The sequence below is a fragment of the Lissotriton helveticus genome, chromosome 10 (assembly GCF_964261635.1).
Source record: "Lissotriton helveticus chromosome 10, aLisHel1.1, whole genome shotgun sequence".
Lineage (NCBI taxonomy): Eukaryota > Metazoa > Chordata > Amphibia > Caudata > Salamandridae > Lissotriton > Lissotriton helveticus.
In genome coordinates, this window is record NC_136071.1 from 4,063,316 (window position 1) to 4,087,604 (window position 24,289).

At 49.2% G+C, this 24,289-nt stretch overlaps 1 protein-coding gene across 4 annotated transcripts in view; it reads left to right on the plus strand.

The window, feature by feature from the left end:
• KDM5C (lysine demethylase 5C) overlaps positions 1-24,289 on the plus strand; it is a 392,248-nt gene that overhangs the window by 284,354 nt on the left and 83,605 nt on the right. For all 4 annotated transcript variants that reach the window (XM_078664512.1, XM_078664511.1, XM_078664513.1 and 1 more), the window contains 2 exons: positions 3,147-3,326; positions 3,519-3,659. In XM_078664512.1, coding sequence (XP_078520638.1) covers positions 3,147-3,326; positions 3,519-3,659 — 321 coding nt within the window. The remainder of the gene's footprint in view (positions 1-3,146; positions 3,327-3,518; positions 3,660-24,289) is intronic.

The following is a 24,289-nucleotide window of genomic DNA, read 5'->3' on the forward strand; positions in this document are numbered from 1 at the left end:
CCCCTTCGTCGAGCTTCGACTCTCCCACTGCTCCTAGAGAGCAGTTAAGTAGTAAATATATCCTTGAAAGCTTTAAAATGGTCCAATTTGTGGCATATGCACATACTTTCAAGAGACTGCTTGACCCAAACTTAAGGAAGCAGTACCTCCCACTGCCCCGCCCCACCTTAAGAAGTCACCATACCTGTAATTTCTACTGCACACGAGTATTTGAAGGGAGTTTTGCTCCTTCGTCTTAAGATACTTTGGATTTTTTCTAACTAAAGATTTTCCATACTTCTGAGAGGAAATCCATCACCTCTGGGAAATACTGATCCTGACTAAACAGACCATGTCTGATTCCCCTTAAGTCTTTTGTACCATGTGAAACTTATGGCGAAAAGAGACTTCATTCAGAAGGCCTTCACAATGATTGTATACATTGCTTCCTTCTGACCATAAGGATAAGGACTGCACGATCTGCTGGACCTTTTCTGCAAAAGGCCTCAAAGTTTGGGCGAGTAGACTTACATTGGCTCTAGAAATCAAAGTTAAGATAATCTCTCTTCTGAAGAGGGATCTGACGGTTCCTCAACAGCATCCAGGAAAGCCCAAAAAATGGTACTCATCTAGAACACTTTCCTGACTCTATCTGAGGAGATGCCCTCCATGTCTAAGGAGTCTCCTGAGAAAATGGGCAAAATATCAGCAAGAGACCTCAGTCCGACTCAGGGGTAGAGATTCTTTAAGGCAAAACAACTCTGCTAGTTTGGTTACCTCTGAACTTACTGTGCCAAAGAAAAAGCTGCTTATGGGATTATTTTCAAGACTCATCTTTGACATCTGCTCCATCAACGGGATCTAAATCAACGCCGCAGTTGATATAGAAAGCGGATGTCCTGCCACTATTGGCGACCACCTCAACGACGGCATCGAGGTCAGTAACAGAGTTGAGGAGAACTCCATAGACTAAGATCCTAACCCTTCCAGAATGACGCTGATATCTGAAAAGGCCTCTCCAGTGCCACGGTCATAAAGTATCTCTCAAAGTGCGTGGTATCTTCATATTCTCCTCCACACCGCCTCGAGACTGAAGAATCTAAGGACGGTCCCTTTACTTTAACACAACTTTGGTTAAGTATTGGTATTCTGAAAAAAAAGGGTATGAGCAAAGAATCCTTTTTCTTCTTGATCTTCACAATCAAATAGAATATCCTAATCCCGCAGGTTCATTTCCGCCCTTTTCGGTACAGCAGGAGGGTGATTAGAGATGTTGGTATGATTCGACTCCTATGAGTGAACTATGCATTCCTCAAATGAGCCGATGATTCAAGCACCGGATCATTTACACTGGTTAAATAATGTTCGAGGCATATGAGCTGCAGATCTCACACTGAGCATTAGATCGCCACCTGGTGTTGGGCTCGGATGATTGCATGTTGTTGTCTTGGAAGAAGTCTTTGTAGTCACGAGATAGGTGACTCCTCCTTTGGACAATAGTGCGCATGGGCATCGACTCCATCTTTAGACTGTTTTTTTCCACCACTGGTTCGGATGTAACTTTTCCGCTCCGGTTCGAAATCCCCTTTAATAGTAGTTTTGACGCGTAAACAATTACTCAAACTTTAATAAACAACTTTCGATATCGAAGAACATTGACTCGACCTCACCAGCTCGATTCCGGTCGTCAACGCGGGCCGTTGGGCCTATCCACGCCGTGAGGCCTACAACTCATGGAAAGGATGCCATTCAAAAGATGCCCAGAGTGTGGAGCAAAATTTCCACACAGTGACCATCACGAGGTCTGTAACCTGTGCTTATCGCCGGAACACGACGAGTCCAGCTGTGCAGCCTGCGCATCTTTTCGATCCAAGAAGGCTGGTTAGAGGGGTGACGTACCTCGACTTTAGAACGTGCTAGTTGACAGGCAGGGTGCCATGTTGACTTTGTCGTTGTCTGCACCAGGCCATGCAGGCCGCTGTGGCTGTCTGCATGACCTATGTGAGGGGTCCCTAGGGGATCCTCTGCAGCCCCAATGCCATAGGTACCATTTACTGGGACTTCCAGGGGGCTGAAGGGACAATTGTAGAACAGTTTTAGGGAAAGAACACTGGTCCTGGGAACCTGGACAGCATGGACCCAGCACTTTACAGTCATTTGCATCGAAAGCCAGGCAAAAAGGATCTCTGGGGGGGGTGGTACTGCAACAGAACCGCATTTCCCAGTTTACTAAAAAGAACGAACTGTGGAAGTACGGTAGATGTGTAGTGAGTGCATACCAAGAATGTTGCACTAGTGTGGGTGTGTAGTGCAGACCAGGGAAGTGCTGCAGTCCGGGCCGGACTGGCCATAGCGGGCACCGAGTGGAGAGAGGGGCCAGCCGAGCACTTTGCCAGGGCCGGTTGTGGTTCCCAGCTGCAATGGTAGGATGGGTGCATCGGGCTCACCAGGAAGTGCTGTGGGAGCAGTGGGTTTATTGTGTTGACCAGGTGATGCTGTGGCGATGGGGCGGGTATATAGTGCTGACTAGGTGGATGTGCTCAACAGGTGGTGTGGCAGGAGGGCGAGTATTTAGTGCTGACCTGAGGTGCTGTGGCCGTAGGGTGTTAGTGCTGACCAGGAAGTAGTATTGCAGTATGTGGGTGTCGTGCTGGCCAGGAAAGGCTGTGACAGTAGAATGGGTAAGTAGTGTTAACCAAGAAATGGCGAGCTAGGCGACCGTGCTAAGCACAGAGCGACGGCTGGCAGATGCGGTACTTTAAAGTGGGTGCTGGTAGTAGAGAGCATGGATAATGATGGCCCGGAATGCCTCCTTGCAGTAGGGTCAACTTGTTGACCCCGATGAAAGGTTTGTGGCCAAAGGGTGCAGGGATGACCGGAATTCATTGTTATGCTGGGCCCGGGGCCTGGTCACTGCTGCCTCGAAGCATTATAGCTAGAATAGTAGATTCAAGTGATTCTGCATACATGCATTAATACATACATGACCTGGCAAGGGAGGAGGCATTAAAGTCACCTGGGAGTACTGGTAACGGGGATAGGCTCTGCCAGATCACCTGGAATGGGGGTTCCGGTGGGAGTGGCCCAATCCATCTGAATGGCTGACTGGGAATGATCTTGAAGTCGGAGGCATTAGTGCTTTTCTTTCTTGCACCTGATTTTCCTAGAATGGTGACCACTATCCTTGCCTTGATGACCTGGAGGGGCTTGTAGCGGTAGGACGAGATCTCCCAGTCAAGATAGAAGAGCTGCGGCACTTGGAGGTCCAGGTGACCACTGCACATTCGTGGAGAGAGAAGGCTACTAAGACGTTCCTGAAGAAGAATTCATGTTACACGTTACTCGAGGTAGTATTAAAAAAAGCCTGTTCTACTGTGCATGGCTCTTGTGGCTGCCTGAAACCCTCTCCCTGCTGCCAGACTGCTCTTTCACTTGCTCTGCTGCATCTTCCCTTTTTACGGCCACTCTTGCCCTGTCTGTTGTTTTCACCTCTCTCAATTCTCAGAGGCTGTCTTTATTTTCCATGGTTTTCCCCACAGGTGCTGTGCCCGTGTGCAGACGCGGGCTCTGACAGTATTAAAAGAGCCAAATGGAAACAAGAGAAGGAGTTTGGTGTGTATAAATCCGATACCGAAGGGCTTGGTTTGTCTGCCCAGGACCTCCGAGACCCTGGCTCTGTGGTGAGTACTTTGTTTTCTCTTGTGCGCATAGTGATGGGCTCAGCAGTATTACTTATTTTTAATCACTCTGCATTTTAGCTGATGTCTTCGCATTTAATGGTGATTTACATGCTCTGCATTATCCTGTGATCATTTTCGTGTCTAGATTTGTCTGAGCATTCGTTACAAATAGCTTATTGTTCTGTTCGAGGCATATGGGCTGCAGATGGTACATTTATGAATAGATCGCCATCTGGTGTTGGGCTCGGATGATTGCACTTTGTTTTTCTTCTGGAGAAGTCTTTGTCGTCATAGGTGACTCCTCCTCTCGGTGTTAGTGCGCATGGGCATCGGCTCCATCCTTAGATTGTTTTTTTCCGCCATCGGGTTCGGATGAGGATCGAAGCGCTCCGGACCGACTTCAACAAAGAAGGTTATAACCGGCGCGTATTCCTTTCCAAATCGACGGTATCGTTATCGAACGCGACTTCACTCCATACCGACGCGGTTCGAAGGACGACGACTACGAGAAACTCGACGTAGTCCAGCCCGGGGTCCATGGAAAGGACTCCATTCAAAAAATGTCCAACGTGTGGTGCTAAGTTCCCACACAAGGACCTACACGAGGTGTGCAACCTCTGCTTGTCCCCTGAACACGAATCCAGGGACTGTGAGGCCTGTGCAGCGTTCTTGTCAAAATCGACGATTAGAAACCGTCGAGCCCGAAGACACGAGGTATCGAGAATGCAGTCACAAGCAATCCCGGAGCTGTTCGAGGACCAGCACCCAGAAGAGGAGGAAGAAGAGGCCGACGAGGCGGGGTCAGAAGCGGACGAGTCCGACGTCGAGGAAATCGACGTCCAACAAACCGTGAGTGACGACGTCCCTTTACCGAAAAACAGACCCCGCACGGTGTCGACCCCGCCCTCGAGCCCGGTCAGACAACCGAAAAAAGTTTCCAACGCCCCGCCTTCGAGCCCGGCAACGAAACAGAAACCGAAACACTCGGTCCCCCATCATAGTGGTTCCGGTTCCGATAAACCGACCACATCGACACCGAAGCACCAGGTCAAGGAAAGCTCGAAGTCGAAGCAGTCCATGTCGACACCGAAGCACGCTTCGGCGCCGAAAACACCCTCGACACCGGGGACATCTTAGATACCGAAGAAGTCGGATCCGAACAAAACTTCGGCACCGAAAATACAAATGGACATTTCAAAGAAAAAACACCTTTCGGAACCGAAAACTGCGGTACCGACACAGGAACACGGAACGGATCCTAAACAAAAGACTTTGTTTATTGACCCAAAGACTGGCAAGGTAGCCACAGAACTACCTAAAAAGAGGAAACATGAACATTTGGACGACAAGGCTCATCCAAAGAAGAGAACAATGGGGACGAATACAACTCCTCCCCCTTCTCCCAAACCTCACACACCATCTTCGCCTCTTCCTCACAATAGGCCAGATATTCCTCCCACACGCCCATCTACACCTACAACAGATGGAGAGAGTGACACGGGAGGGGGGACACCCTGGGGATGATGAGGACACAATCCCAGAGGAGGCAGACCCATGGGAGGAGTATAATGTGGGATCAGGTAATGATACCGACCTTGAGTCATATCCCTCAAAACCTTCACCTCCTGATGACAATACTGGGTTTGCACAACTCATTACTAGAGCAGCAACATTTCATAAGGTAGACCTACATACAGAACCTCTAGTACAGGACTTCTTATTAGAAACACTACCTACTGCACAAAGAACATCAGGAACACTACCAATGCTAAAGGGCCTTCTCAGTCATACATCAGAGATATTCAAAGACCCAGTGAGGGCTAGGGTATTGAACCCAAGAATTGATAAAAAATATAGGGCAGCTCCAAAAGACCCAATATACATTAAGGGGCAAATTCCTCTAGACTCACTAGTGGTCACAAACGCTCGCAAGAGAGCAAACTCTTTATCTACAGGAGAAGCTCCACCTCCTGACAAAGAGTCTAAACTAATAGATGCCTCTGGCAAGAGAGTAGCATCTCAAGCGGCAAACAGTTGGCGCATAGCTAATACGCAAGCACTACTTGCAAGGTATGACAGAGCGCATTATGATGAGTTAGAAACACTCATCAAATATCTCCCTAAAGAACATCAAAAGAGGGCAGATCAACTTATACAAGAAGGGAAGTTAATTACTAACACTTCAATAAAGTGCGCCCTAGACGCGGCAGAAACTGCGGCAAGGTCGACAAACACAAGCATCATGTTAAGGAGACATGCATGGTCAGAGTGTCAGGGTTCAAACAAGAGGTACAAACATCGTTACTGAACCAACCTTTTGATGGGAAAACACTTTTTGGCACAGGGACAGATGAGGCCCTAGAAAAGATGAAGAAGGATACAGAAACGGCTAAATCAATGGGAGCATTGCAACAGCCGACACAAAGAGGTTCCTTTCGTAGATCCACCTATAGAGGAGGATCCAAAAGTACAGGTACAAACCAACAGCAAACCTCTTTTACACCTACATCACCCAGAGGTAATTCTAGAGGTGGATACAGGGGTAACAACAACAAGGGTAGAGGTCGCGGAAACAACAACAACCGCAACTCTCCAACCCCAAAACAGTGACTTCATAGAGCTTCCTGCAGACCATATAACACCGGTAGGGGGACGCCTATCACAGTTCCTACCTGTCTGGGAAAACATCACATCAGACAAGTGGGTAAGACAAATTATCCAACATGGTTATTGCCTAGAACTCACAGCTACCCCACCAAACATCCCCCCCAAACAGCGTCCAATGAAACAAGATCACCTGACACTATTAAAACAAGAAGTAATATCACTGCTAGAAAAGCATGCCATAGAGAAGGTTCCACAGCACCAACAGGGAACAGGAGTATACTCCCTATACTTCCTAATCCCCAAAAAGGACGGGTCTCTAAGGCCAATACTGGACCTAAGACCTCTCAACGCATACATAAATTCGGAACATTTCCACATGGTCACGCTCCAACAAGCACTTCCTTTACTGAAGAAAGGGGACTTTCTTTCTACACTGGATCTAAAAGACGCTTACTTTCATATCCCTATTCACAAAGCCCACAGGAAATACCTCAGGTTTGTGGTAGAAGGACAGCATTATCAGTTCAAAGTCCTCCCATTTGGTGTCACGACGGCACCAAGGGTGTTCACAAAATGCCTGGCAGTGGTAGCAGCTCACCTAAGAAGACAACAAATTCATGTCTTCCCATACTTGGACGACTGGCTAATAAAAGCCAGGTCGCAAGAGGAGTGTCTGCAACACACACAAAAGACAATTCAGCTACTACACCAGCTAGGGTTCACGGTGAACTACACAAAGTCACACCTACAACCAAACAAGGTTCAACAATATCTGGGGGCTACTATAGACACAGAAAAAGCCAAAGTGTACCCCAACCCAGTCAGGGTCCAAGCAATGCTTACAATCATTCAGAGATTTCAGCCACAACACTCACTAACAGCAAGAGTGTTCATGCAGCTATTAGGCATGATGTCATCCTGCATACTGCTAATACCATATGCAAAACTACAAATGCGTCCGCTACAAGAATGCTTAGCGACACAGTGGAATCAGGCTCAAGGGCAGATTACGGATCTGGTGTTGGTAGACGACCGCACACACCGCTCTCTGAAGTGGTGGAACAGAACAAACATTACCAAGGGGCGGTCGTTCCTAGAGCCAATTCCACAGGTGACAATAACAGCAGACGCATCGCTCACCGGATGGGGAGCACATATGGACAAGTACACAGTACAAGGAAGGTGGAGCGTGCAGGAAAGAACACTGCACATCAACTATCTAGAACTACTGGCAGTGTTTCTAGCATTGAAAGCCTTCCAGATACATGTTATCCACAAAGCAGTCCTGATCAGAACAGACAACATGACAGCAATGTATTATATTCAAAAACAGGGGGGGACGCACTCTCTCCAATTATCCAGACTAGCACAGGAAATTTGGAGATGGGCCATTCCTCAAAACATCTATCTGTTAGCCGAACACCTACCAGGAGTTCAAAACCAGATAGCAGACATCTTAAGCAGACAGTCGGAACAAATACACGAATGGGAACTGCACCAACAAATACTGCAGCCATTCTTCCAAAGATGGGGACAACCAGAGATAGACCTATTTGCCACTCATCAGAACGCAAAATGCCAAAGCTTCGCGTCCAGGTACCCACATCACCTGTCGCAGGGCAATGCGTTATGGATAAATTGGTCCAACAAATTTGCATACGCTTTTCCCCCTCTCCCACTAATCCCATTAGTGGTCAGAAAGCTGCAACAACACTCAATGACCATGATACTAGTAGCACCCACGTGGGCAAGACAGCCGTGGTTCACCACGCTCTTGCAACTCTCACAAGTGCCACATCAAAAGCTACGAATTCTACCCATGCACCTTACACAGAACCATGGAGAAATAATGCACCCAGATCCAACTCAATTGAACTTAGCGATCTGGCTCCTGAAATCCTAGAATTTGGGTACTTAGATCTCCCCCCAAATTGCATGGAAATAATTAAACAAGCGAGACGTCCAACCACCAGAGCATGCTATGCAGCTAAGTGGAAGAGGTTTGCTATACACTGTACTAATAACAATATCAACCCTCTAGACGTATCAACAAGGGAGATTATTTGCTACTTATTACACTTACAGCAATGTAATCTAGCGTACACATCTATCAGGGTACATCTAGTAGCTATAGCAGCATACCTACAAAACAGGCAGCGCATATCACTGTTCAGAGTACCAGCGATAAAAGCATTCATGGAAGGTCTTAAAAGAGTCATTCCACCAAGATTACCACCTTCCCCAGTCTGGAACCTCAACGTAGTACTCACCAGACTAATGGGGCCACCTTTCGAACCTATGCATAGGTGTGAAATACAATTCCTTACATGGAAGGTGGCATTCCTTATAGCTATTACCTCACTCAGAAGAGTAAGCGAATTACAGGCATTAACAATACAAGAACCATTCCTACAGTTACACCAGAATAAAGTGGTTCTTAGAACAAACCCAAAGTTCTTGCCTAAAGTAATTTCAGCATTCCACATCAATCAACCAGTGGAACTACCAGTCTTCTTTCCAAAGCCACAGACGGTAGCAGAAAGGGCTCTACATACACTAGATGTTAAAAGAGCCATTTTGTACAACATAGAAAGAACACAAGACTTCAGGAAAACTAAACAACTATTTGTAGCATTTTCCCCAACACATAAGGGCAATCCTATCTCTAAAGCAGGCATCGCAAGATGGATTGTAAGATGTATACAAATATGTTACATTAAAGCAAAGAGAACATTAACTGTTCCTCCTAGAGCTCATTCCACAAGAAAACTAGGAGCATCTATGGCATTCTTAGGGAACATTCCCCTAGATGACATATGTAGAGCAGCAACTTGGTCTACACCACATACATTCACAAAGCACTACTGTGTTGATGTACAGGCTGCACAACAAGCCAGAGTGGGCCAAGCTGTATTAAAAACTCTATTTCAGACAGTTGCGACAGACACTGGTGACCACCGCTAGGGAGGTAACTGCTGTACAATCTATTCATAAATGTACCATCTGCAGCCCATATGCCTCGAACGGAATATGCTACTTACCAGTATGCATCTGTTCTTGGCATAGAGGGCTGCAGAGTGGTACATGCCCTCCCTGCCTCCCCGGAAACCTGTGTCTGTCCCAACATTATCTTATTTAGATACATTTACATGGGCATATCTTTATGTACTATACTACACTACTCCATCTAACCCTACTATGGCAAAACAATCTAAGGATGGAGCCGATGCCCATGCGCACTAACACCAAGAGGAGGAGTCATCTATGACGACAAAGACTTCTCCAGAAGAAAAACAAGTGCAATCATCCGAGCCCAACACCAGATGGCGATCTATTCATAAATGTACCACTCTGCAGCCCTCTATGCCAAGAACAGATGCATACTGGTAAGTAGCATATTCCTTATATGCAACCCCTCACCATCCTACAATTTTTTCCTCTGGCTGTTTGGAACTCTTGCTGCTCCAAAGGCGTCGGCAGTGTGATGAGCTGGCCGGAAATTGCAAACACAACAATGATGGACAGAATGTGGATCAATGTCACACATTCACCCCAGTCCAAAGATCTGGGCCCAAATCCATCGTTTTTCCACTCCACACCACCCTGGGTTACACAATGGCGATACGCAAATCAGCGCTGACCCTGTGCCCCATGGGAACAGTCCAGTCCGAACTACAAAAGCCATGTCCTTCCCAGAACGGAAACAAGCATCCGAGGACCGGCCCGGTTTCGAGGTAACACCTCTCATCAGCCCGGCTAGCTTGATTCCAGTGGTGTGGAGTGCCTGGGACTCACGTCTGAGCATCCCCAGTACACTTAGAGCGGTAATTGCAAACACAACAATGATGGACAGAATGTGGATCAATGTCACACATTCACCCCAGTCCAAAGATCTGGGCCCAAATCCATCGTTTTTCCACTCCACACCACCCTGGGTTACACAATGGCGATATGCAAATCAGCGCTGACCCTGTGCCCCATGGGAACAGTCCAGTCCGAACTACAAAAGCCATGTCCTTCCCAGAACGGAAACAAGCATCCGAGGACCGGCCCGGTTTCGAGGTAACACCTCATCAGCCCGGTTAGCTTGATTCCAGTGGTGTGGAGTGCCCTTGAGGCTGCCCAAGCTTGAAGGGAGGTGTTGAAATTGTGGTTGACCAGATTGTTTTTAAGGTTCATAGATTCAAGGACAGGTCCTCTATTTTGGGGAATTTTATGGTTTTTTGGTGAAGAAATGTAATACTGAAGTAGATACATATTTACAGCATATGTTGGCTGCTGATTCACCTTCTATGCACACTCTGGCCATCTAGTGTTGTGCCTGGACTCTGCAGTTTGTTTTTCTCTAGTCCGCATCATATCATCTTTTCCTTGAGGTAATGCACTTGTTCAACTGCTCCTTCGTTAGGTTTTTTCCACCATCTGTCTCGGGTGGACTGCGTCTGAGCTCTGTAAAGTTTTGACACCCATGCAGTCTAAGGACGCCTAATGTCAACAACCTTGAGATTCAACAATTGAAATGTACACACTGCTACTACGACCGTGGAACCGTGTGGCAGGCAATCAGAAGCAGCAGACATCCACATCATTGCCCTCCACAATCCTGTTGAATGTTCATTTCAGGGTAATTGGGGGCTAGAAAGGACAGTCTTTTTAGAAAGTGCCCTTGGTGCAGGGCAAAATATGCCTACTCTGGCACCCACGACGTGTGCAACCTGGACCCGTCGGTAGAGCACAAAAAACAGGACTGGCACCGTGTGCAACTTAAAAAAAAATAAAGACTGAGAAGTAGACTGGATCGCAGACTGGCTCGTAACCAGTGCAGTCTTTAGGTCGTAGCAGAGCTACTGGAGCGCTCAAGGTTTTTAGTTTCTTTACCCATATACTCAGCCGTCCTTTAATATAGGCCTACCAATAGCTCTGCTGTGTAAGGCCCAAGCTCCTGAGGAGAGGGGACTGGAGCTTTTGTCTCTGTAGCAGCAGCTTTCGCAGACTAATTGCCTTTTCTCTTGGAGCGTGGGCCCTTTATTCCAGGCTCCAATACTTCTTTTTCACCCTGGTCTTAGCGCTGGGCTCTTGTTTTCGCGCACACACATTCAGGTATTCCCAACATGGCCGCATGGGACTTCAGCTCAACCTCTACCCAGGCTGAGGACTCCAGATCATTCCCGAGCAGACGCTCTACTGGAATTACAGAGGACACAACCACCTTCTTTTGGACCGTAATCCCTCCCCACTCGAAGGTCACCATAGCCATGGGATGAACCCTAAGAATGTTATCAACATTGATCACTGGATACTTTTGTCCAGTTTTGCAGCATGAATCCTTCTCTGGATTCACATGCTGTGCATTATGCCACCATCTAGTGGTTGGGTCCGGAATTGTCTTAGTGTGTTTATTTTCTTGTTTGGGGCGTCATCAACCACCATTTGATATGTGGCCCATCCCTTGTATGGCGTCAGGCGGCGCCCTGGAAGTTCCAGTGCTTGGTAGCCATCTTCAGATTCTTTTATCCGCCATTGGGTCTGGAAGCAGAGGAAAACACTCCGCAATTTTGGACGAAATCCCCGAACGAATCCAGGAATTGCAGTGAAAAAACATGAAAAGGAGAGATGCCTTCGGACACCATTCCACGTAGGGGACTGCAAGGTAGGGGCCATGGAAAATACCCTTTTCAAATTTTGGCCAAATTGCCACCACAAATGCTCACAACGTGATCCATACGACGTTTGTAAAGAAGGCGCAAAGGGCAACCCGGGCGTCGAAGAAAACTACGACCAAGGGTCAGCTGTGACAAAAAGAAACCCACGGATTGCACCCTGAGGGATACCGACGAGGGAAAAGCATCAACATCGAAAGCAGTTGGTGATCGAGAGGCTGTGAAGGGAAAGAGACCACACCCTCTGAGGCAGAATCCACCACAACCAAGAAGAGGAACTCCTGTGCCTCAGACGCAAAAAGGGCCCTCAAGGTGGAGAAAGATGCCTGGAAGCGGAAATTATGGCACGCCTTCAACTAAACAAGGAGTTTGAGGCGCTGATAGAATTCCTGCAAAACCCAGTGCCGAAAACGCCGAAGGGGCGGAAGATACCCTCGAAGCTCGGCAACCCCCAAACCTCACAAAGACGTCTAAGAGGAGCTCAACGCTCCAGAAGTGAAGGAAGGCTCGGGGAATTTTGAGAAAGAATGGAACGACCTCGACACTGAAAGCCCAGAAGAGGGCTGTAGCTATCCCTCAAAGGCATTGATACCACACGACATAGCCTCCTTCAACAGCCTCATTAAGAGAGCAGCGGAGTCCTTTGGGGTCCCCTTAGAGGAGGAGAAAGGACTCTTGCTTCTTCCTTGAAACGTAAACCTGATACATCAAGGGAACACAAGATGGAGCGGGAGGCAGCAGCGCACTGGTGCATTGCGAACTCGAATGCCCTCCTCAATAAGTATGGCCACCAACATTGGGATGACATCGGGAAGTGACGAACAAGCCCCCAGAAGAGGACAAAAAAGCAAAATCCATCATACAGGAGGGAAAGTACATGGCAAACACCTGCCTGAAGCCAGCTCTAGACGCAGCCAATACATCCAGCAGAGAAATGTGCACAAGTACAACACTGAGAAGGTACGCCCGGCTAAAGGCTTCAAGCAAGAGGTCCAAACCTCAATAATTACCAAACCCTTCACAGGAGACGCCCGATTTGGAAGTGAGCTAGATGAATCTCTTAAACAAATAAAAAATGACAGACCGCCAGAGCTATAGGATCCCTTCCACAGAGGGGCACTTTCAAATGAGGAGGGTTTAACCTCCGAAGACACACAGAAGAGTTTTCCCAACAGCCCAACAACAGCAAACACAGGGCGGCAGACCGCAATCAAACCAGCTGTCCGGATAACAAGCCTGCCAACAGCAACCAAGGCCGCCCTTTGGGGCAGAGGAAGACCAGGGAACAACCCTCGAGAGGGGGAGGAGCAGACGCAAAGTGACTGCCCACAACAGAAGACCCCCACACAACACCAGTGGAAGGCAGAATAGCACGCCACCTACTGCAGTGCAAAATCATCACCGCAGACAGATTCGAAATGTGGCTCGCAACGGCTATTGTATAGAACTAACAAACCCCCACCAAAAACGAGGTTCCAAAGAACAGAAGTCTTACAATTAAGACAAGAAATGAAGGAACTCCTACAAAAACCAGCAATAGAGACTGTACCAAGGAGGGAACACTACAAAGGAAGCTATTCACCTTACTACTTGGTACCAAAGCAAGATCTCGCGCTAACTCCCTTCTTATACCTCAGATTCATGAACCAATTCATTCGCATAAGCCTTTCAAGATGTTAACACTACAGGAAGTAATCCCACAACTACAAAAAATGGACTTCATGGCAAGAATGCCTATCTGCACATCCCCAGATACCAAGCTCACAAGAAAGCCCTCAGGTTCTTCCACGAGGACACCCGCTACCAATTCAGGGTCCTTCTCTTCGGGATAAAATCAACACCAAGAGTCTTCACAAAGTGCCTAGCGGCCGTTGCTGCATCCCTAAGGAGAGGGATAAAGGTCTATTCTAGACGACTGGCTGGTAAAGGCAAGTTCAAAGCTAGCTGTTACACACACGTTCATCAGGGGATCACATTACAAAGATGGGGTTTTTCAATAAATTACAAAATAAACCACAAAATGTCATCAACAAAGCAAAACGAGAAAAGACCTTCCTAGGAGTGAGATTAAACTCCAAGGTTGCACGGGCATACACGTCCCAGCGGAGAATACAAGCTCTCAAACTCGCCTGTACCAGAAGTGTCCGTCTCAGACTGAGGACTGTCCTGAAACTCATGGGCATGATAGCATCATGCATCCCCCTCATCACTCATGCACACCTCCACATGCGCCCTCTGCAGGCGTGGCTATGCAGCAGTTGGTTACAAGCCACAGGGAGTTGAGGACCTAGTGGTTGTAACATGGTACAGAAGGAGATACAGTGGTGGGCATGCAGGAATACAAGCCAGACCGTTCAAATCACCAAATCCCTCAGTAACCATCACAACAGAAGAGTCTCACAATGGTTGGGGAGTGCATTCAGGAAACCTAAAGGTACAGGGTCAGTGAAATGATGCAAACTCCTCAAAGAACATCAACATCCGAGAGATGGGCTCTGTTCCTGGCACTAAAGGAGCGTAGTGGCACAGCAACCAGGGCGGCTGACTCAGGAGCGCGGGCTCACAGTTGGATCTCCAGCGCCAAAGGCAGATCAGCTCAGCATCAGGTGACTCTGGGCAATCTCACTTAATCCCCCCCCGACGGCCCCAGCGCCTTGAGACGTTTACGGGTCATAAGTTCGCGCTTTACAAATACCAGGTTATTATAGAGGCAGTCCAAGCCCACATAAGAGGGAAGACTGTATTGATCCATGTGAGAAGTTAACCTGGTATATGATCACTATTCTAGTGAGCACCTTGTATCAGTCCAAACAACCCTTATTGATGGTAGGTTGTAAAGTCAACCTTATAGACCAGCTATCCTAGGGGTAGCATGGACAAAGCAGTCTTAGGCTAAACTCAAGAGGGCATGTGAAGCCAGCTGTTTTACCATATGCAAACCTTTTAATACCAAATGAAAGGACACCACACAGGTTATATATTCAAAATATATAGGTATTTATTTCTAAATAAATCCCCTTAACTCTTTATGAGCACAGGAGCACAAGCGTATAACAAGAAACTTAATATAACATAGAAAAGTTGCACAAATATGGATAGGCCCGGGTGGCCCGTAAAACCATATACTAAAATAGTGGTATAAGAACCACGTCACGAACATTGGTAAGGCCTAGGGCATCGCTGGGGCTACACTGGGCTAACAGCAGTTAGGACGTGGGAGGCCCACAGGATGCGGGTGCAGTGTCTAAATGCACACACGTGCACCTATAGAAGTCAATGGGTGCGTAAAGTTAGAAAGTTGCAGATTTGGAAGTCTTCCGACTGGACTAGAACTTAACCACTTAGAACTAGGACACTAGGGGTGGAAACCTCTACAGGAGCACCGCAGTACTCGCGTTACCTCACCCACAGGAAGCGGGTGCATAGGTGTCAGTGTGTCGGGTTTCGTCTTGGAGTTCTATGGAGCCTCGGAGAAAAGATGCGGCAGGCGACCAGGAGAGAAGAGTCTGGTTGGATCCAAGGGTGGATCGAAAATGTAGAGTACCTGAAAGCAGAGGGGACAGAGTCTGGGTCACTAGCCAGTGACCAGGAAGGAACCAGGCGATGTCGGGTTGCAATCAGGTGATGTCGTGAAGCTTGTCTCTGCTGCCACGTGGACCAGGAGGTGTCGATGACGACCAGGTGCTGGACACGGACTGTCCCACGAAGGCTCTCACTGTCGGCGGTGTCGGATCTTGATTCGGAGTCAACAGGCCTTGGCAAATGCAACCCACGCAGGACTTGAGGATGGCTTCTGGATCAGACCAGCAAGGTCTGATGAGCTGCTCTTTTTCAGGGAAGCAAGGGCCAGTCTGGAGCAACCAGAAAATTCGAAGGTTCGTCATCACAGAGGCCACTGGCCAACGGGCAAGTGACCGGACAGACGCGTCGAGCAAGAAAATGCAAAAGGGCCCCACGCAGCACTCGGTGAGTGTGGAGAGGTGATCTTCAGTGCAAAAGCTGCTCGGGGCTGGGGCTTCTCAATCTCCAATGCACAGCTTCGAGGGTGCCTCGGGAGCTGCACAGAAAGCACTTCGCTGTCTTTCCAAGATGGCCGGTCCCACGTCGCCTCCACGGGTCTCAGCTTTGCTGTGGCTGTTGATCGGGCTGTTGGATGTCTGGAAGTCAGGTTCTTGTCGGTCTCTGTCGTTCGAGCTCCGGTGGAAGCAACAACAAAGCAAACCTTTGAGCGCTTGGTGGTGCCTGCTTGCACAGGGTGGTCACTCCTTGACCACAAGGGAGATTCTTCAGTCTTCTACGTCGAGTAGGATGTCGAAGGGTCCAGAGTTTCGTATCCGAGTTTCAGTCAGGATTATCTAAAGTCTCGGGAACACAGCTCCTACTTTTATTCCAAATCAAGGGGCTGGATTACCTGCTAGGTCCCTCCTATGGGTGGGACCAAGGAAGGGGGTGGTTACACCCCTTTCCCTTTGTCCAGTTTCGCGCCAGAGCTGGGGCTCCAGTGCCCCAGCACCGGTTTAAACTGGGCTATGCATGGGACACCTTGTGTGCCCCAGGCAGTGTCTAGTTTCATTCAGCCCTCCCTGCCCCAATCCACTATCTCCTGTCTGGAGTGGTGTAGCACCTCCCTGTGACAAGAAACCCTTTGTCCAGGCCTCCCCTGCCAAGTTTCGGTCAGCAGCAGGAGGCCAGACTTGTGTCTGTGGCAGCAGCATCCATTTTGTGATGCTCAGGCTCTGGTTAACTGTAACCGGGATTAAGGTTAGTAACATGTCTTCTCCCTCTAGAAGGGTGGAATGCTACCCCCGTCGCCAGAATTGGCGAGGGGGTAGTATTCCAAAACGTATGACACCTTACACGACATGTTTTGATAAAGCCAAACCAAAGATAGCATTTAACGGCGAGGTTCATAATGCACTTAAGAGTATATGGTATGGCTATATCATAGAACAGTTATAAGGATATGGTTCCGAAAGCTGCAGACAGGCTCAGCTCATGCTAGAGCACCATCTCACGTAAAACCAAGCACTCTGCCTTCAGGATTGTTAAGGCCTGCCTTAGGAGTGACTTATAGATGCATATGTGTCCAGATATAGGGTTAGTTATAGGAATACTATATCTAAGCAAGGGGTGATTACACAACCTTGCCCCAGCTGAGTGATCAGCCAGTTGTGTCAGTTTGGATGGCCAGCCAGGGGTGGCAAAAGATATGCTGCAGCCCCGGGTAGGCCTTGGATGCACCTATGCCCTGGGTACCTATAGTGTGAGAAGTTGGCCTGATACAAAGTGCTCACTAGAATAGTGAACATTATATATCAGTCCAAACAACCCTTATTGATTGGTTGTAAGTCAACCTTATAGACCAGCTATCCTAGTAGCATGGATAGGAGCAGTCTAAGGCTAAGACTCTAGAGGGCGTGTTAAGCCAGCTGTTTTACCATCACATTACCCCTTGAACACCAAGTGAAAGGACACCACACAAGTTGTTATGAAAATAAACAGATATTTATTTATAACAAGACTACCCTGAACTCTTTATGAGGCAGGGAGCTAAGCACACAACAAAACTCTTACGAAAATACTTTAAGTCGCACAATTTACACAAATGCCCTAGGGGCACGAAAAACCATGTTCGAGGCATGTGGGCTGCTAAATTCATATCTTAGCATTAGATCGCCGCCTAGTGTTGGGCTCGGATGATCGCACATTGTTGTCCTGGAAGAGTCTTCGAAGTATCCTGAGATAGGTGGCTCCTCCCCTGGACTACAGTGCGCATGGGCATCGGCTCCATCCCCAGATTGTTTTTTTCCGCCATTGGGTTCGGATGTGGTCTCGACGTCTTACTGTCGGAACCAAGAAAAACTAACTTTTAGCGGCCAAAAGGCCTCGATTTTCTTGCGTCGGTATTGTCTGCGCACGGTCTCGAGTCTTCCGTCTCTTGGAGCCGGAATAAGCGGAGTTTTATTCGCTCTCGGAACTTTGAGGCCTTCTCATCGCGACACGACTGCAAACCTTTTCAGACATGGAGCGGAGCCCGTTTAAGTACTGCCCGCTCTGTGGGTCCAAGTACCCACACATCGATCTACACCCCGTGTGTAACAAATGCCTTTCGCCTGACCACGACGACGGCAAGTGCAAGTTGTGTGCACAGTTCCGCTCGAAGAAGACTCTCAAGCTTCGGCGCGCGGTGCGCATGGAAGCTAAACAAGCGGCCCCGGATCCGGAAAACATCTTCGGCGACCAGGACGAAGAGGACCAGGGTCATCATCTCCAAATCTCCCCACCCGAGACTGAGGTCGAGGCGGATCCGGGAGACGACGACGGAGTCGCGGGTCAAGGCCTTGAATACGTCGACGAGGTAGGAGACGACGATGAGATTTATGGGGCCGCGGCAGACAGCTCGGGGGACGAGCTCTGCCCCCAAGGTTACGAGGATACCGACCGGGACACGGGATCGCCTGTCGGCCTTACCCAAGAATCGTTGCCGCAAGCCACAGCCCCGCCTTCGGGCCCGGCCACGGACTTACTTGCTGAGCAGACTGTTTCGAAACCGAAACCATCGGGATCGACAACACCTAAAATGGCCGACCCGAAAACGAAACCGAAACTTACGGACTCGAGTGTCCCTAAGATGGCTGCCGTGCCGGTGAAAACGACGGTGCCCGCTACCCCATCGACTCCGTCGACCTCCGGTCCGCAGAAGTCGAAGAAGTCCGTCGATTCCGATGCTGCAAAATCGAAACCGACGCCAGAGGAGGGGTCCTCCAAAAAAGATGGTCGGCACGGGTCTGCGGCTACGACGCCGTCCAAGCCCGCCAAAGTCGGCTCCAAGGAGGCTACGCAGGCACACGGAAAGAAGTCTGCGCCCCGAACACAGGAATCGGAGGCGGTTAAGACAGGATCCGCGCCCAAAGCGCACAAGGCCCACAAGGACGTCGGATCCGAGGGAAAGATCAGACCATCCTCGTCAGCGCCGAAACAAACTGTGAGTGAGCCGTCCCTCATAGCCGAATCACTGCACAGAATCCGGGAGAAGGCCTTTGCCCCGTCGCCTCCGATGCCATCGCCGCAGCCGCAAAAGGACACTCCAGCGAAGCCTTCTGGGAAACTTCTCTTTATTTTGCCGCCGAAGGAGGCGCCGAAAGCTTTTTCAACCAAGTCGGCACCGAAACAAGTGATTTCTTCACCGGCTGGCCCGCTTCCACGTCGGGTGCTCGAATCAGAGGACGATTCAGAGCATTTCATCGACGCTGACACAGGCAAACTGACCCTCTATAAGAGGAAAATCACTTCGGAGCCAGTGGACTCCTATGTCATCCCACTAAAGAAGAAGAGGGTGCCCCTTGACGCCTCAGGCCTCACGGAACCAATCCAGCCTCCTCCGAGACGGAGCCCTACTCCCTCCCCAGAACACTCTGCGGGTGAGGGGTATGATGAAGACGAGCAGTACAATTTCCCTATCAATGAACCTGATGCACAACCGGATTCATATGATGACACTGGTGACCAGAACACCCAGGGTGTGGGGCAGGACCCGCAGCTTTTTAATGCACGTGCATCCCCGACTGAGGATTCAGCAGGTTTTCATGCACTACTCGAAAGGGCGGCAGCCAATCATGATGTGGACATGCATGCCGACCCGGTTGAGGAAGACTTCCTTTTCGACACTTTTTCAGTCTCTGAAAGGACAGTAAAGACACTGCCTATGCTTAAAGGAGTCCTCAAGCATGCTGGGGACATATTTAAGGAGCCTACAAGAGCGAGAGTGGTCAACCCTCGCATTGAAAAAAAGTACAGACCTGCACCTGCGGACCCCGCATACATCCGGGGACAATTGCCACTGGACTCTCTTGTGGTCGCCAATGCCAGGAAACGTGCCAACTCCCAGACAACGGGTGAAGCTCCTCCCCCGGATAAGGAGTCCAAAGTGCTAGAGGCAGGGGGCAAAAGGGTAGCTGCACAGGCATCAAACTTTTGGCGCATCGCCAATACACAGGCACTCTTGGCGCGTTACGATAGGGCGCACTACGACACCCTAGAACAGATTGTACAACACCTGCCTCCACAGTTCCAAGAAGCCACCCAACTGCTCATTGAGGAAGGAAAGCTAATCTCAAACGCAGCCATCAAGTGTGCACTTGACGCTGCGGACACAGCTGCTAGAGCTATCAACACTAGCGTTATGCTGAGACGACAAGCGTGGCTCCGCATCTCAGGGTTTAAACCGGATATTCAGACAACAATCCTTAATCAGCCAGTCAATCCTGAAAGTCTGTTTGGTCCAGATGTTGACACCACCCTAGAGAAAATAAAGAAGGACACAGAAACTGGTAAGTCCATGGGGGCCCTGCAGTCACAACAGTTTCGTGGCAGCAATTTTCGTCGCTCAGGTGCACGTGGAGTCACCAGAGGACAAATGGGTCAACAATCCCAGTTCTCTAAAGGTGGGGCACAATCCTCGTTCACGAAACAGAACAAGGGAGGTTACAGAAATAACAGCAACAGAGGTCGCGGCAGAGGAAACAACAGCTCCCGCTCCTCTGCCCCAAGCAAACAGTGACTCTCTGTCACTGCCCCCCGACCACCTAACACCTGTCGGGGGGAGACTACAGCAGTTCCTGCCCGTCTGGAAAAACATCACCACAGACAGGTGGGTGCGACAACTAGTCCAGTATGGTTATTGCCTAGAGTTGAGGTCCACTCCACCCAACATCCCGCCAAGGCAAAGGCCTATGTCCGCAGAGCACTTGCTCTTATTGCAGCAGGAAGTAGTGGTGATGCTGCAAAAGGGAGCAATCGAGCTCGTGCCGGTGGGAGAGGAAGGCACGGGGGTTTATTCCCTGTACTTCCTTATTCCAAAGAAGGACGGATCTCTCAGACCCATTCTAGATCTACGTCCCCTCAACCTGTACATACTGTCAGAACATTTCCACATGCTTACACTGCAACAGATTCTTCCATTGCTAAACCAGGGAGATTTCTTAGCAACCTTAGATCTCAAGGATGCTTATTTCCACATTCCACTACACCCGTCACACAGGAAATACCTCAGGTTCACTATTCAAGGCAGGCACTACCAGTTCAAGGTCCTACCCTTCGGAGTCACCACAGCCCCGAGGGTGTTCACCAAGTGTCTGGCGACAGTAGCGGCGCACCTCAGGAGGCAGAACATCCATGTCTACCCCTACCTAGACGACTGGCTCGTGCAAGCCAAGTCAGAGCAACAGTGCGCCGCAGACATGTCGTCTACAATTCACCTTCACGATCTAGGTTTCTCCCTGAACTACCCAAAATCGCATCTTCAGCAGGCACATGTCCGGCAGTTCCTAGGTGCGACGATCAACACCCTGACGGCCATGGCTCAGCCAAACCAAGTCAGGATAGACAGCATGCAGGCTCTGATCCAAAAGTTCAGGCCACAACACTCGCTTCCAGCGAGAGTGTTCATGCAGTTGATAGGCATGATGGCCTCCTGCATCTTCATAGTCCCTCACGCACGGCTACATATGCGCCCGCTCCAGGAGTGCTTAGCGAATCAGTGGACACAGGCTCGTGGGCAATTGACAGACCTAGTGTTGGTTACCAGTCGGGCATACGACTCTCTGCATTGGTGGACTCCACACAACCTTTGCAAGGGCCGACTGTTCCAAGAGCCTGTGCCGCAGATTGTCCTGACAACGGACGCATCTCTCCAGGGATGGGGAGCTCATGTGCTCACTTACACAGTGCAGGGACTATGGACGACGCAGCAACAGAAGATGCACATCAACTATCTGGAACTGATGGCAATCTTCATGGCGCTCAAGTCCTTCATTGTACATCTGTGCAACAAAGTCGTGCTAGTCCGGACGGACAACATGACCGCGATGTACTACATTCAAAAGCAGGGAGGCACCCACTCGCCACAGCTGTCTCATCTGGCTCAGAGCATGTGGAAGTGGGCCATTCAGAGGAACATTTTCCTCATGGCAGAACACCTCCCAGGAAAGGACAATCAGATGGCGGATCTGCTCAGCAGGTACAGCCATCAAATGCATGAGTGGGAGTTACACCCATCTGTCCTCCACCCGTACTTCCAGCAGTGGGGTCATCCGGAGATAGACCTGTTTGCCACAAAAGAGAACGCAAAATGCCAACACTTTGCCGCCAGGTTCCCTCACCCATAGTCGCAGGGGAATGCGATATGGATGAACTGGTCAGGCAAATTTGCGTACGCTTTTCCGCCAGCCCCTCTAATACCGCTGGTGGCAAGAAAGCTAAGGCAGCACGCGATGACTCTCATCCTAGTTGCTCCAACGTGGGCGCGCCAGGCTTGGTACACCACGTTCCTCGAACTCTCAGTGGTGCCGCATCAAAGACTGCGCCTCACGCCCAGTCTTTTGACGCAGAACCATGGAGAAATTCAGCATCCAGATCCGCAACAGCTCAACCTGGCGATCTGGCTCCTGAAGTCCTAGAGTTTGGATACCTTAACCTACCTCCGGAATGCATGAACATCATCAAGGAGGCGAGGAAACCAACTACTAGAGCATGCTATGCTGCAAAGTGGAAGCGTTTTGTCATTTACTGTACAGCCAATGACATCAACCCGCTAGATGCATCTATCCCCAACATCATCTGCTATCTGTTGCATCTTTACAAGTGCAATCTAGCGTACACTTCCATTCGGATACATCTATCCGCCATAGCGGCTTATCTCCAGAACAGGCAGCACCTCTCTGTCTTCAGAGTGCCCGCCATTAAAGCCTTCCTTGAAGGTCTGAAACGAGTCATTCCCCCAAGAACACCGCCAGCTCCGGTGTGGAACCTCAATGTCGTTCTCACCAGACTGATGGGACCACCATTTGAGCCACTGCACTCGTGTGAACTCCAGTTCCTTACGTGGAAAGTAGCTTTCCTTGTAGCTATTACGTCTCTGAGGCGTGTCAGTGAGCTGCAGGCGCTCAATCCAAGAGCCATTCATTCAAATTCATCCAAATAGGGTAGTGCTACGCACTAACCCCAAATTCCTTCCGAAGGTGGTGTCACAGTTTCATCTAAACCAAACTATTGACTTACCAGCATTCTTTCAAAACCCGCAAACAGTGGCGGAAAGAATGCTCCATACCTTAGATGTACGGAGGGCGTTGATGTACTACATAGACAGAACACAACCCTTTAGAAAAACAAAACAACTCTTTGTTGCCTTCGCACCACAACACAAAGGCAACCCGATTTCCAAGGCAGGGATAGCCAGATGGATTGTTAAGTGCATCCAGATATGTTATCAAAAAGCCAAGCGCACTTTAACAATACCCCCCAGAGCGCACTCCACACGCAAACTGGGGGCATCCATGGCTTTCCTAGGGAACATTCCTTTAGAGGATATTTGCAGAGCAGCCACGTGGGTTACACCACATACCTTTACAAAACACTACTGTGTTGATGTGCATTCCAAGCAGCAAGCTGCTGTAGGACAGGCTGTTCTGAAGACACTTTTTCAGGTTTCTGCAGCTGGCACGGGCAGCCGATGATGGAGGGACTGCTATGTATTCTATGCTAAGATATGAATTTAGCAGCCCACATGCCTCGAACTGAATATGCTACTTACCAGTATGCATCTGTTCTTGGCATGTAGGGCTGCTAACATTCATATCGCCCGCCCTCCTCCCCGGTGCCTGTCGCAGCTGCAGATATACTATTGTATTTATTCATTAGCATGGACATCCTTTACACTTTTCACTCCATCTTCTGCCACAATGGCGAAAAACAATCTGGGGATGGAGCCGATGCCCATGCGCACTGTAGTCCAGGGGAGGAGCCACCTATCTCAGGATACTTCGAAGACTCTTCCAGGACAACAATGTGCGATCATCCGAGCCCAACACTAGGCGGCGATCTAATGCTAAGATATGAATGTTAGCAGCCCTACATGCCAAGAACAGATGCATACTGGTAAGTAGCATATTCAATACACAGTAAGTGGAATGCGAACTTGCTAGCAGGTAAGTAGTACTTTTCTAGACTCAGGAATCGCTAGACCTACAATTCTAAACACTGGGATTAGATGCAAGAGGCCTGTGGACGTTGTGTGCAGAGTGGGAACTCTCACGCGTAAGGCGGGAAAAAGTCTATGGAGGCTAGCAGTTGCAAAGTTACTGTTCTCGGGCGAACCAGACTAGGTGGGTCGAAAACAAGAGTGGATCCGAACACTTAGGGTGTTGGACTATGCTGGAGCACCGGAGTACTCAGGTTTTGCAGCGTGAATCTTTCTGGATTCACTATGCTGTGCATTATTCCGCGGTCTTGTGGTTGGGTCCGGATTCGTAGTCTTTTCTTTGGTTTTTTTTTTTTTTTCTTAGCCCAGGTGGGCGTCGGCGTCAC